The following is a 13598-nucleotide window of genomic DNA, read 5'->3' on the forward strand; positions in this document are numbered from 1 at the left end:
TTTATTTTATTTATTTGACAGACAGAAGTCACAAGGAGGCAGAGAGGCAGGCAGAGAGAGAGGAGGAAGCAGGCTCTCTGCAGAGAGAGGGACCTGAGCAGAAGGCAGAGGCTTTAACCCACTGAGCCACCCAGGCAACCCAGAACTTCTTTTTTTTATTATACTCTAATTTTGACAGTTACGAAAAATAAAAAAAGATTCAAATTTGCCATCTTTATACTGTATTACTTTGGTAAAAATAGCATGAAGTCAAGGATTTCCTCTGTACCGCTTTGTTTTTCTTCATGTCAGGTAGTTTGACTGGCTTGGTCTGTGCAAACAGAGGGACAGGGGAAATAAATCTGGATGTTCAGCATAAAAAGGGCTAATAACAAAGCTATTTTTAGGGAAAGGGCTTTTTGTCTTTCCCTATGCTATTCTTCATGTCCGTTTGATATCTCTGTTCTCTGGTTCTTATCTTTAAAAGACAGCTGCTCTACCTCAGGCATAAATCAGAAAAGGAAAAGCAGCTACCCAGTGGGTCCGGGCCTGGAGCAGGGATGAAAGGGGATAGAAGTTGCGAGAAGGGAAGAATAAAGGACCCCTGGGGAGTCCGCACCAGGCCAAACACAATAAATGAAGTCCTCAACCCTTCCGGTGAGCACAGGCAGAACAGAGAAGCCAGCTTGAGAAGAAAAAGATGAAGCCCTTGATGCCTCAGAGGCGGAAAAGAAGATCCCAGGCGAGCGACCAGTATGGCTTGGGAGCAGACCTGCTCTGGAAGTACAAGCAGGCTCCGCGTTCACGGAGTAAGTGGGAGGTAGGTGCTCAATTCCAGGGCACAAGACGGAACTGGGAAGGAGGACGTCATGTGATTAATTGCCCGTCAGTCATAGTTATATAAAATAGGAACCACGCTGCATTTGCCCACAATGCTCCGGAGTTCAGAGTTTATAGACGAACTATTTCAGTTTTCTTGGAAAATACATTGAAGGTAGATTTATTCAAAAAATTCTCAAAATCTACATGGACACCCAAATCTGGGCTTCCTCAGAATCTATTTAAAAAGCAACAATTAGTAAAAGAAAAAAAAAAAAAAACTCGTGAAAATTTAGCAAGAATAATTGTTTGACACCAGAGAGCTAGCTTTACGTTTTTCTTTTTTCTTTTTCTTTTTTAGCCAGCTGCTAGCAATTATATAAACACATCTTAATTTATACAAACTTAGCTGGAAAATTGGAGGACTTCTATCAATTTCAGTTAAGGTTTCTATCCTTTGAAAATGAGCTTAGCGCTAAAAATTTAGGGCTTTTAAAAAAGTAATAATTTCATATGAGAAGAATAACAATCTGCTACCAGATTGGTTTGCTATCAGTATTTTCAGCTCACTCACATTTTAAGATGCTCTTCCCCTAAGTTTTTAGAGAGTGGATTATTCAGATATAGGTAAGTAAAACTGATGCACGTGGCAGAGGTGGTGGAAAGGCGAATGGCAAATCAGCAGACGTAAAACTATAAATTAATTATTCTTTTAAACATCTATTGCAGCCAGAAATACAACCTTAGGCCCTTTAAGGATGCCAGTTTTGATTTATATTACTCCTTCCAGCTGCATTTTAATAGACCACTCCATCTCTCCGCATTTCTTTTCTCTCAGTTGATGGGTAATAGCCATTGCACACCTGACAGCCCCCAAAGACAGGAAGCTAGGATCACTTTCAGGGAGCATAACAATTCAGCTCCCAGCTATAAACACACACACACACACACACACACACACACACACACACACACACACATACACACACACGCACCCCAGAGACCAAAGACCAAAGGAAGTTAGGAAGGAGTCATGATGTACTCCTAAGAAAAAAAAGCTATGGGGTATACTAACGCAGAGCTCAGTTTTACAGAAAATTCTTGAACAGTATTGTAATTGCTGTGCTAACCAGCAACACTGATGCCTTAAGGACAGAAATCGTATGAAGATCACAAGACTATAGACACAGCCTCACATCTATCATTTTAAAAATTAGGTTTTTAAAAATGGTATTGTGTGTATATGGTACAGAATTCAAGAATTTTGTATAAGGAGAAAGCCCTCTCATTTCCTATCACTAGCTTCCCCCTAACCTCCCTCCACCGGTCCTGCTCCTTGGAGGCAACCGCTATCGATAGTACCTTGTACATTGTTCCAGAGATGTACTGTGGAAGATTTTTTTTTAAAAAAGATTTTATTTATTCATCTGACAGAGAGACAGAGAGATCACAAGTAACTGTGGAAGATTTTTAAACTCTCTTTTCTGTCTCTTAGTTGAAACCTGAGATGTTCAGTTACCATTAACTTAAAACAACTAAATGGAACTCTAGTCTTTGACTCTCACCTGAAAACAACTACCATTTATCAGTCCCAATAACTGAGAATTCGCTAGATACACCAGGAATTGTCCTGACCCTGCTTTAGGAGCGAGATCTTTCCTCCAGCAATAAGATAAATAGCCAGCTCCCTTAATGGGACCTGTTTCATTCGTTCAAATGAAAGCGTAAAATGAATGGGATGGACTTATATAGGTTGAATGATATGGGTGGTCTTGGGCTATGAAAGGAAACATGTTGCTCTTTGTTTTTCTGTTGTTATATCCAAGGTTTCCCATCTACTTCGGATGAATTATCATGAGCTACATGAAAATACACTGATTAAAAAAAGACAGGGAGAATCTGCACATCTCCCTCTTGGGCCAAGTGCTGATAAATTTATAGGGCTATTTTGTCTGCATAAAATGCCAATTATTAATAATTCAGCAATAGATCTTTTGGGTTCTAAGCCCTTTAAAATCAATAGTGTCTCCAAAATATTTATAATCGGCAACCATTTAAGACTTACCAGGTTGGTACAGCAGAAAGACCTTATCAGAATACCCCAAATACCCACTTTGGCTCTTAGAATGCCCAAGTTTTCTTTTGTTTTCGCATTTATAGTAGAGTTAACTAAATGCTGGTGCTGTGTTCATTCTCAGTGCTATAAATGTGAGATTAAATTGGAGCCATTGTGACAAGGAATAATGAAATCACTATTTTTATTCCCTGTTCACACCTAAATGGGTCCACAAAGCACCCCCAGATGTGCACCCTCTGCAGCCAGCAGCACTGTTGAGCTTTGGCTGAAGAGTTTTCCAGTGATGGGGTTCAAGAGGGGAATGCCACATCTCCAGAAGCACTCGAATAGTATGGCTAGCTGTGAATTGCTACGCCCTCAGTAGAAATCCACAAGGGTCTATGCCTGTTCAATATTTTTCTTCTCAGCTCACCCACTTAAAAGATGCCATTTGTCATTACTTATAAATTACCTTTGCATGTCTGATGATAAAACCATCATATTTTTTTCTCCTTTCTAAACTAAATTTTAATTTTCAAAGCTGTATACAGACATAGTTTAAAAAGTCTGGTATTTCGGGGTGCCTGTATGGCTCAGTTGGTTAAGCGTCTGTCTTCTGCTAAGGTCATGATCCCGGCGTGCTGGGATCCAGCCTCACATCTGACTCCCTGCTTCTGCCTCTCCTCCCAGCTCCTGCTCTTTCTTGCTATTTCTGTCTCTCTCTCTCAAATAAGTAAATAATATCTTAAACAAAAGTCCAGTATTTCATAAGACGTTTAATTCTAAAAATGATTCTCTTTCCCCCCTCCCTTCTCCTAATTATTCCTCCTCAGAGAAAACCACTTTAAACTTTTAGACATTTCTCCTGGTGTTCACTGTCACATTTCTAAATAGCATTTAAATGCTATTTAATGCTAAAAATGCTAAATAGCATTTTTCGTTTAGTACATGTATCATGTATTGCTATTTTGGTCAATTTATGGACTAATGATCATTTCCCTATTTCTAGCCCCTGCTCTCCCGCGCCTCAAACATAGTTATCCTCTCCTCTTTCTAGTATAGCTACAGTTCCGTTTTTGCCTAAATTACTATTCGTTTTTCATTATTGTGACTATTTAAACAGTAGTCTAACGTAGGGGTGGAAAAAGTTTTCCTTGGCTCTCCTATAGTCCTTGGTTCTGTCTGAAAAATTAAACTAATGAACAGAGGTGTCTCAGTGGCTCAGTTAATTGAGTGTTTGACTCCTGGTTTTCAGCTCAGGTCATGGTCTCAGGGTTGTGAGATCAAGTCCTGTGTGGTGGGTCAAACCCCAAATTGGCTTGGGATATTCTCTCCCTCCTCCCTCTCCTTCTCCCGCCGATGCTTGCAGGCATGTGCTAGCTCTCTCTCTCTCTCAAATAGATAGATAAAGTTTTTAATAAAAAATAAGTTAATGAAGACAGGAGAAAAGGGTATAAATGTACATAATAAAGTTTTACACGACACATGAGTCTTCATAAGGAAATGAAGACCTTTTGAAGACATTATTCAATCTGAGAGTTTCTGTGTGGGGTTTGGGGAAGAGTGGAATGTCATGGAGAAACAGGTATGAACTAAGTTTAGCAACCTGGGAAAAACTCAGCCAGACCTCTTCATTTGGCTTCTGGGTCTCAGAGATAAGGAGGTAGGTATAGTGAGGGCGTTTCTGAAATGAGGGTCTTATGATCTGCTTCAGGAAAGAGGGCAGAGGAAGGTCGAGAAATCTTCCTGTTCCCGCTGTTTTCGCAAACTCAGCTTAAAATATGCAATACGTCAAGGTGCTGTATTTTGGGGTATTCTGTTTTGAACCACATCAGTATCACGATGTGGTTCTTTCTTTCTTTCTTTCTTTCCTTCTTTTTAAGATTTTTATTTATTTATTTGAGAGAGAGAGAGAGACAGAGAGAGCATGCACAAGCAGACAGAGGGGCAGAGGAAGAGGGAGAAACAGACTCATGGCTGAGCAGGGAGCTTGACTCTGGGATCATGACCTGAGCTGAATGCAGATGCTTACTTACCCAACTAAGCCACCCAGGTGCCCCTTTAATTACTTTCTTCTGTAACTTTGTTTTCTAGGTAGTTATAATTCCTTTTTTTTTGTTTAGTTCATGTATCCATATATAATTATCCCATATTGCTACACAAAGCATTAACTTCCTCTTAATGTTTTCTAGCAGTTTGGGTAATCTCTCAGTTTCCCCATTTTCTTGAAGACATACGTTCCACTCTGCTGCTCCAGTCTGGGCTCTTTGTCCTCTCCATCTGCTTCCTAGCTGCCTTCCTGGGATTTCCCATCATATCATCCTGGAAATTCCCTTTGCCTTCCTCTTGTACTAGATTCCTCATCTTCGATCCTGAGACTCCCTTCTTGGGTCACCCCCCTATTCTGCTAGAGCACTTCAACTTGGAGACCTCTGCATATCTGAATAGGAAAATGTTCCAAGTCTATCATCATAATTATTTTATAGTTAAACTAGGTGTAGAATTCTAGATTGAAATACTTTATTCTCCAAATTTGAAGATTGTTCTACTATGGTCCAGATATTAATATAGCTTTGATACTCAGATACCTGGTATATTCTGATTCATGCTTCTTGGTATGTGACTTATTTTTCCCTCTTTTTTCATCCCCCCCACCTCCACTGGAAGCTTTTAGAGTCTTATTTTCTATAGCCAATGTTCTGAAGTTTCTTAGTGATATGTGTTTATGTGATTCCCCCCACACCAAACATCCCACATTGTTCCGGACATCTTCTTTCATCGTGGTGTGACCTTTTAGTCTGAAAACTGTTTTTTCAGTTTTGGGAGATTTTCTTGAATCATTTTTTTGATAATTTTCTCTCTTTCATGTTCTCTGATTTCTTCATGGACTTCTTATTATTTGGAAGTCAGATTTCCTGGGAAGATGCTTTAATTCTCTTTTATCTTTTTGTTTTCTTGTGCCCATTCTTCCTCTCTCTCATTGGTTTCCTGCCAATTTAGTGAGGTTTTAGGAGAGAGCACACATAAACATTTATTTATTACACCATATTTAACAACAGCCTGACAATCATGAAGAGCCAAAGTTTTGTAGGAAACTAACTGCTTCCTAAGAACTAATTGTTAACCAGATCATGGAAGACCAGTGACTGAATAAGCCGTTGATATGGGATTATGCTTTTAAAATTCAAATATGAAATTATCTCACAGGAAAATTTCCATGAGGCTGCCTGGCTAAATGCCTATTAAGTAATCTAGAAAGGCATTCATGAAGTTTTGGATAGGGAAATGATTTCAGCTCCCAAGGGAAAGAAAGAAAAACAAATTCAATTCCTTGTGTGAAATCTCTACCTTGTTCCTAAGATTAAATTGGCCCCAAATATCAGTAGCATCTCTCTTGACCACAAAATACCCAACAAACAGAATACAGACATGTCCCTTTTCACTCCTGACCTGGTTTAAAAAAAAATACTATAGTTATTGGAATTTACTTTTTAATATATAATAAGAGAAGAAAAGTCAGTTCTCATTCAAGTTTGGACTTAAATTTTTTAGCCTTCTGTCCATATAACTATGATTCGAGGGGCATTCAAGAATTAACGTTCCTGTAACTAATGATTGTAGCTGTCTCTTAGCTAACCGTAGTTTACAACATTCCTTGTATGTTCTCTCAAGCTTTTGCCCTGCACCTTCCCTCCCTGAGCCTTCGTGTTAACCAGGACCAGTATTTTCTATCACAGGGGTGCACGCATGGTTGACAGGCACTGCTAGGAGCCTCAGTAAATACATAAAGGACCTAAACAGCTTCTTCTTCTTCTTCTTTAAAGATTTTATTTATTTATTTGAGAGAGCAAGCACGAGCAGAGGGGAGAGGCAGAGGGAAAGGAGAAGGCAGATACCCTTCTGAGCAGGGAGCCCAATGCAGAACTTGATCCCAGGACCCCGGGGTCATGACCTGAACCAAAGGCAGGCACTCAAATGACTGAGCCACCCAGGCACCCCTAAACTGGTTCTTCTTAAGAATTGTAGCTAAGAACAAAGAAAGAGAACCCTTAAATCCTGTAAATTAAATTCAGGTTGTACTCCATTCAGACTCATTCATTCAAATATTTAATGAGCCACAGTGTATGAGACAGTCAGGCAATGAACATACATCAAACATAACACAATGATAAAGGAACATACACAAAACATCGTTTCCTCTGTGGAACTTGTAAGAGTGGGTGTGTTTTCTTTAACTGCTGTATGAACAGCATTCATATATTGAAATTAACATGATTATGGACACATAATGGAAAAATGCTCCTCACAATAAGAAGGTGAGTGTTGCCCATCAATAGGGCAAAGCTGTCTTCAAAAGAGAGAGATGTAGGAAATTATTTCACAGCTGGATGTGGCCGCTTTCCTCCTGTGATAGGGTGGGTACATGGATTTGGAAGAAAAAAAAAGGTGGTTAATCTACAGATGGATTGGGGGGCTCAAGCCTGATGAGGTGAAGACTACTGAATAATTCTGGGTGAGATGGTGGTGGCCAAGATAGGTCTGTGACAGCAGGGACAGGAGAGGTTTCCGGCACAAGAGACGTCAGGAGTCTGATGAGGAGGGACTAGGTAGGGGAAGTGAGGAATGGGTTACTTGTGAGGGAGAAGGTAGGGAATTTAATTTTGGACAAGTCGAACCATGTTAACTATTCTCTAGGCCAAAAAACTTTGGTCACATCAGTGGCAGAACTTTTGGAAGAAATCCAATAGGGCAGAATGAGATACCATCCTCTTGCCTTGGAACTTTATACATTTTGCATCTTTATATTAAGGTGCTTATCATGCTGTTTTGCAATTTGCTTATATCTCTGCTCTGCAACTTGAAAATGCTTGAGAGCAAGTTTCAGGTTGTACGTTTATCTTTGTGACCGCAGAGTTTAGCACAAATTATGTCCTCAAACATACAGAATTGCCCCTAGTCAGGGACTGTCTAGTTCCAGTCATGTCATGACATAAAGATCCATTTAGAACTAGTTTCCCCTTCATGAATTTTGTGTTTTAAAAGCTTTCTATCAAAAGAACTGCAATTGTAAGATGATCTCTGGCTTCTGATCACTATTGGTAGAAACACCATGCTGGTGGAGAAAATTCCAACCAAGAGAAAAGCAATTTGATGTTTTAGCCTTAGCGAAGCTATTGAAGTTAAATATTATCTTCACTCAAATATGAAATACTGAAATAGCTTGAGACTTCTCTTTTTTCTCCTTAGCATCTATTTTTAAGTTTTACCCCTGTTCATATAGCCAACTGAAGCCCATCCTCGCTGAAAAACATTCATTAGAATGTTATACCCTTCACGCAGGCTTGGTGGTTACCTCTGGGAAGAGAGCAGGCAAGAGCTGAGAGTGGCTGTGTTATTATTTCTACAATGTTGTATTTCTTTAAAAATACCTGGGGCAAATATGGCAAAATATAAACCAACCAAATATGGCTGGTGGATGCGTGGGTGATCTAATTTCTTTTTCGTATGTTTGAAAATTGCTTGCTTTAAGAAATGAAACAGCTGATTTCAAGTGGCCCTTTTAAGCAACCCATATAAAAAGTTGTTGATATATTTACTCGTGAAAAAAAAGAAACACTGTGAACTCGTCTTCTAAGATCCCAGATTGGATCCCAGATTGTCCTTACTTTAAAAAGTATTACTTTAAAAACATTAGAATATATATAGAATTCTATTTATTGACAATGGAGAAAGATCACAAGAGATCAGAAGCTTTCAAAACCTGAAATTTTGATATGTAAAATTAAAATGTTGTTAAGTGTATGTAGTGGAAATGACTACCTTTATTCAGGTGGCTCAAATGTTTAGTCTAGACATCTGTCTGTGAATTCCCCATCACCCATATCCAACAGTCTGCTTTATAGCATTTCTCTGAGCCAAATATGGCCCAAACAGAAGTCATAAACCCCTACACCCTTCCTCCTAAGCACTTCCAAACCCAGTACTCTGATTCCAGTGATTGGAGTCCTACAAATCAGACACCCATGAAATTCCTTGATCATTAAGCCTTATAACATTAGTATCCACTTCACTCCATGGTTTCTTTATAGGAATTTTTTTTTTAATTTATTTGACAGAGAGAGATCACAAATAGGTAGAGCGGCAGGCAGAGAGAGAGAGGAGTAAGCAGGCTCCCCGCCGAGCAGAGAGCCTGATGCGGGGCTTGATCCCAGGACCCTGGGCTCATGACCTGAGATGAAGGCTGAGGCTTTAACCCACTGAGCTACCCAGGCGCCCCTATAGGAATTTTTTTCAGATCATATCCACTTTATGACAATTCTCTCAGTTAAGCTAATATTTTGTCCATAAATATACTTAACCTGACTTACACCAACTGAAGCTCAGTTGCTGTGTGCAAGTCATGAACAGATACCATGGAACAGTCATCTATCTGTATACCTACCTATGTATATACAGTAGCCAGAGCATCACCAGGCTCTGGCTGATATATATTTGTGTGTGTGCATATATTTGAGAATATAAATATATATAAATTTTAATTATATATAAATATATATTACATATAACTATATATAAAATATATAAATATTTATATAAATATAAATAAATATAATATATAAATATCCTGTTGGGATCTTTCCTTGACTTTTCATCTTTCCTTCCCTTCCCATCTTTTTCCATATTTTTTTCTCTGCCCTCCCACTCCTTCCCATTGTGGAGATGTCAGTGAATTCAGGTCTGAGCAAGATTAGTGTGGTAAGGAAGTTCTTCCTTGCAGATTTTTTGTGTTGTCAGTTCTTTCTCAGATAGTAAGAAATGTGGTTTTTCTCATCTTCAATACATTTCCTTGTATGCTTAACAGTTAATTTGTTTTCTCATTGCAATAATTTTTCCAACCACTCAGTAGCCTCCTCTGAATGCCAACTCTTTACCACACCAGTCTGATAATTCACAGAGATCTTAACAACTTTCGAAACTGTATGATCCATCCTTACTGGATCTCAAATTAGCACAACTCATTGGCAATAAGCACTACTGCCAAAGGTAAGGAAGCCAAAGCCACCTGCCCACAGCAACTTTCAGGGAATTTCTTTCTTTCTTTTTTTTTTTAAGATTTATTTATTTATTTATTAGATTTATTTATTTTAGGGAGATAGGGGCAGAGGGAGAGAGAGGGAATCTCAAGTAGACTCTCCACTGAATGTGGAGCTGACAAGGTGCTTGATCTCAAGACCCTGAGATCATGACCTGAGCCAAAATCAAGAGTGGGACACTTAACCCACTGAGCCACCAAGGTGCCGTGAATTTTTGCTTCATTGCTCATGATATTTATTTATTTCTTTCTTTTTTTAAGATTTATTTATTTCAGAGAGTGAGAGAGAGAGTGCACACACAAACGGAGAGGGAGCAGAGGGAGAGGGAGAGAACGCTCAAACAGACTTACCACTGAGGGCAAAGCCTGCCCAGGGGCTCCATCTCAGGGCCCTGAAACCATGACCTGAACTGAAATCAAGAGCCAGCTGATTACCCTCCTGAGCCACCCAGGTGCCCCTTGATCATGATATTTCACGATCCAAGAATCACAAAGAGCGGTAAAAAACATGTGTTGTAAATGCTCAGAAAAAGGAAATAGTGATCCTTATGAGCCAGCAGTTATAAACAAACCTCATTGTCTTTTTAAATGGCGATAATGCCTGTGATATAGATATTAACAGCTATGATGTACATATATTGCTTTTGAAATTTAACAAGCATGTCTCATCATGTTTGGAAAACAAAAATAGAAAAAATTCAGCCAAGTGTTAGAACATTTAAGTGAATTGCTGATGCTGATTTAACTATATGGAATTTTCAGTAAGTTCAGGGTGTAATCAAGGCACAGAATGCAAAACATGAAATAACTTTTTCTGCCACAGTCTGCCCCGTCTCAGGAAATAGAGCTACTATTCCCCCTACTGCTGGGTCAAGAGCCTTGGGGTTATCTTTGATTCTTCTCTTTATCTTACTCTTCATATCCAATTCATCAGCAAGTTCTGTCAGGCTAGTCAAGAACAGTGAAGGGTCTGAGACTCCCTACATGGAGCTGATGTATCATGTGAGAGGGTTTCACGGACACGGGCAGGAGATGTGAGACTATGAGTCAGAGACAAAGGACAGTTTACTACAGCAATAACAGTGGCTAGAGCATCAGCATTTGTGCCAGTTCTCTGAGCTCCGAGTCTCACGGGGGGGATGCCCAGAGAGTCAAGTGATAGCTGGCCATGCAGTGGGTTAAAGTACAAAACAGGAACCCTGACATTTGGGAATTCAGATCTCTAAAATAGACAGTAATCCTGTCTAGCCTTTGCTTTGAAGGGTATACTTGTTTCCTAGGGCTACCATAATAAAGTACCACAAACTTGGAGGCAGGGGGCAAAAACAGCAGAAATTTATTCTCTCATAGTTTAGGAGGCTAAAAGTCCAAAATCAAGTTGTTGGCAGGTTTGGTTCTTTCTGGAAGTTCTGAGGGAGAATCTGTTCCACACCCCTCTCCTTGCTTCTGGTGGCTCTGGTCATTCTGAGGTTCCTTTGTTTGCAGGGACATCACTCCAATCTCTGTCTCCATGGTGGTATTCTTCACGTGGTATTCCATATATTCCATATAATCCATATTTCCACGTGGTATTCTTCCTTATATGTCTCTGAGTGTTCACATGGCCTTGTTGTAAGGACACCAGTCATTAGATTTAGGGCCCACCTTAACCCAGTATAATGTCATCTTAGTTCATTGTATCTGCAAAGACCCTATTTCCAAATGAGAAACGGGGTCACATTTTGGAGGTCCTGGGAGAGAAAGAGAGAGAGAGGAAAGGACATGTATCACAGTCTTTTATAATCTAATCAGAGAGGTGACATCTGGGGTTATCTTCGTGGTTGTGTGATGTATACATTTGCATAGAGCCCTGTGCTTTAAAAAGCCCACAGTTGGCTTAATGCTCTAGTTTCTTAATATTCCTGGTAATTCTTGAACCAGGGGCTCTACAGGTTCATTTTGTACTGGGCCCTACAAATGACATAGCTAATGATAGGACATCATTAGCTATCCTATCACTCTTGTAGTCTATTGGCTAGAACTGAGTCATTAGATTCAGCGTACATTCAAGGAGAGGGACTTATAAAAGGTGTAAATACCAGTAGGCAGTCAACATTGGGAGTCAATTTGGAGGCTGTCTACCACATTCTGCCCACCAGCTCCAATGATTTGCCTCCTTCCTATGTGCCAAATATACTCACCACCTCCCAAGGTCCCCCAAATTCTCATCCAACTATAGCATCACCTCAACCTTTAGAATCTCAACATCTAAATCAGGTCCAGAAGTGAATGAGGCTCTCCGTGCACTTTTCCTTAAGTACAACCCTTTGAATATCATTTCCATCTGTGAGCTGTGAGACTAGAGACAAGTTGTCTGACTCCATGCATTCACCACACAATGGTGAGACAGGCATAGAAAAACTGTCATAGACAAGTTAGTTCAAATAGGGTTAAAGTGGGAGTCACAGAGGAGTTCTCAATTCATAGCAATATTGAAGTTCAGCCAGGCAAAGACTGGAAGTTCCTTGGGTCTCAAGTTCTGGGAATAATTCTCTAGGGCTTTTAGTTCCAACCTCTGTTCCAACCTTTAGTTCCAATCTCTGTTTCAATTTTTAGTTCCAACCTCTGAACTGTTGGTTCCATTCTCTGGTTTATCCTTCCTTTCTTCATAAAACGTAGCACGTGTTTGGAGGTGAGTACTTTTCTTAGCCTGCTTTCTGCAAGTAGAAATTTGGGGGTCCTCTAATGACCTCTTTTAATTTCATATGATCTGTCTTTTTAGATTAAAGCTGCAAGTGTTTTGCTGATGTAATTCTCTCAAGTCTTTCTTGAATTCCTGTAAAACTCATTGGATTTTATTCCGTTAGATAAAACTACAACCACAAGTCTCTTTGAGATAAACTCTTCTCTACCTTTCTTTGCCCATCCTTTGCATCCATCCATCTTTTTATTTATTTTTATTTTTTAAATTTAGTTTAATTTTTAAAATCAAATTTAAAATTTTTAAATTTAATTAAAATTAAATTCAAGCCCCAACGTGGGGCTTGAACTCATGACTCAGATCTAGAGTTGGATGCTCTACTGACTGAACCAGTCAGTTGGCTCCATCCTTTTAAAAATTGTAAACCTTGGGGCACCTGGGTGGCTCAGTGGGTTAAAGCCTCTGCCTTCAGCTCAGGTCACGATCCCAGGGTCCTGGGATCGAGCCTCGCATTGGGCTCTCTGCTCAGCAGGGAACCTGCTTCCTCCTCTCTCTCTGCCTGCCTCTCTGCCTACTTGTGACCTCTGTCTGTCAAATAAATAAATAAATCTTTTAAAAAAAAATTGTAAACCTTACCTCACATTATTCTCTATTCTCCTTCCTTTCTTTATGACATTTATTACCATTCAATATGGCATATGTTTTACTTATTTGTTTTAATTATTGTCTGTTCCTTCATTTTTCTACTCCAATTATAATACAAGCTACAACAAGGCAGTGAATTTTGCTTGTTTTGTTAACTATTTTATCCACAATGATCAGAACAATATCAGACACATTCCAAACAAATACTGAATAAATAAACTAATTTCAAAAAGGATTTGAAGAGTTTCAAAACAGACATTCATCTGCTGTGAAACCTTGTAGCATACAGAAATATGTAAAAGACCACCTGCTCATGAAGCAAAATC

At 39.4% G+C, this 13598-nt stretch overlaps 1 protein-coding gene across 2 annotated transcripts in view; it reads left to right on the plus strand.

The window, feature by feature from the left end:
* Positions 1 to 550: 550 nt before the first annotated feature.
* Positions 551 to 13598, plus strand: part of LOC132014120 (secretory immunoglobulin A-binding protein EsiB-like) — a 123978-nt gene continuing 110930 nt past the window's right edge. For both annotated transcript variants that reach the window (XM_059394779.1, XM_059394789.1), the window contains exon 1: positions 551 to 799. In XM_059394779.1, the coding sequence (XP_059250762.1) occupies positions 680 to 799 (120 nt within the window). In that variant the 5' untranslated portion in view covers positions 551 to 679. The remainder of the gene's footprint in view (positions 800 to 13598) is intronic.

This window comes from Mustela nigripes, chromosome 1 (assembly GCF_022355385.1).
Source record: "Mustela nigripes isolate SB6536 chromosome 1, MUSNIG.SB6536, whole genome shotgun sequence".
Taxonomy (NCBI): Eukaryota; Metazoa; Chordata; class Mammalia; order Carnivora; family Mustelidae; genus Mustela; species Mustela nigripes.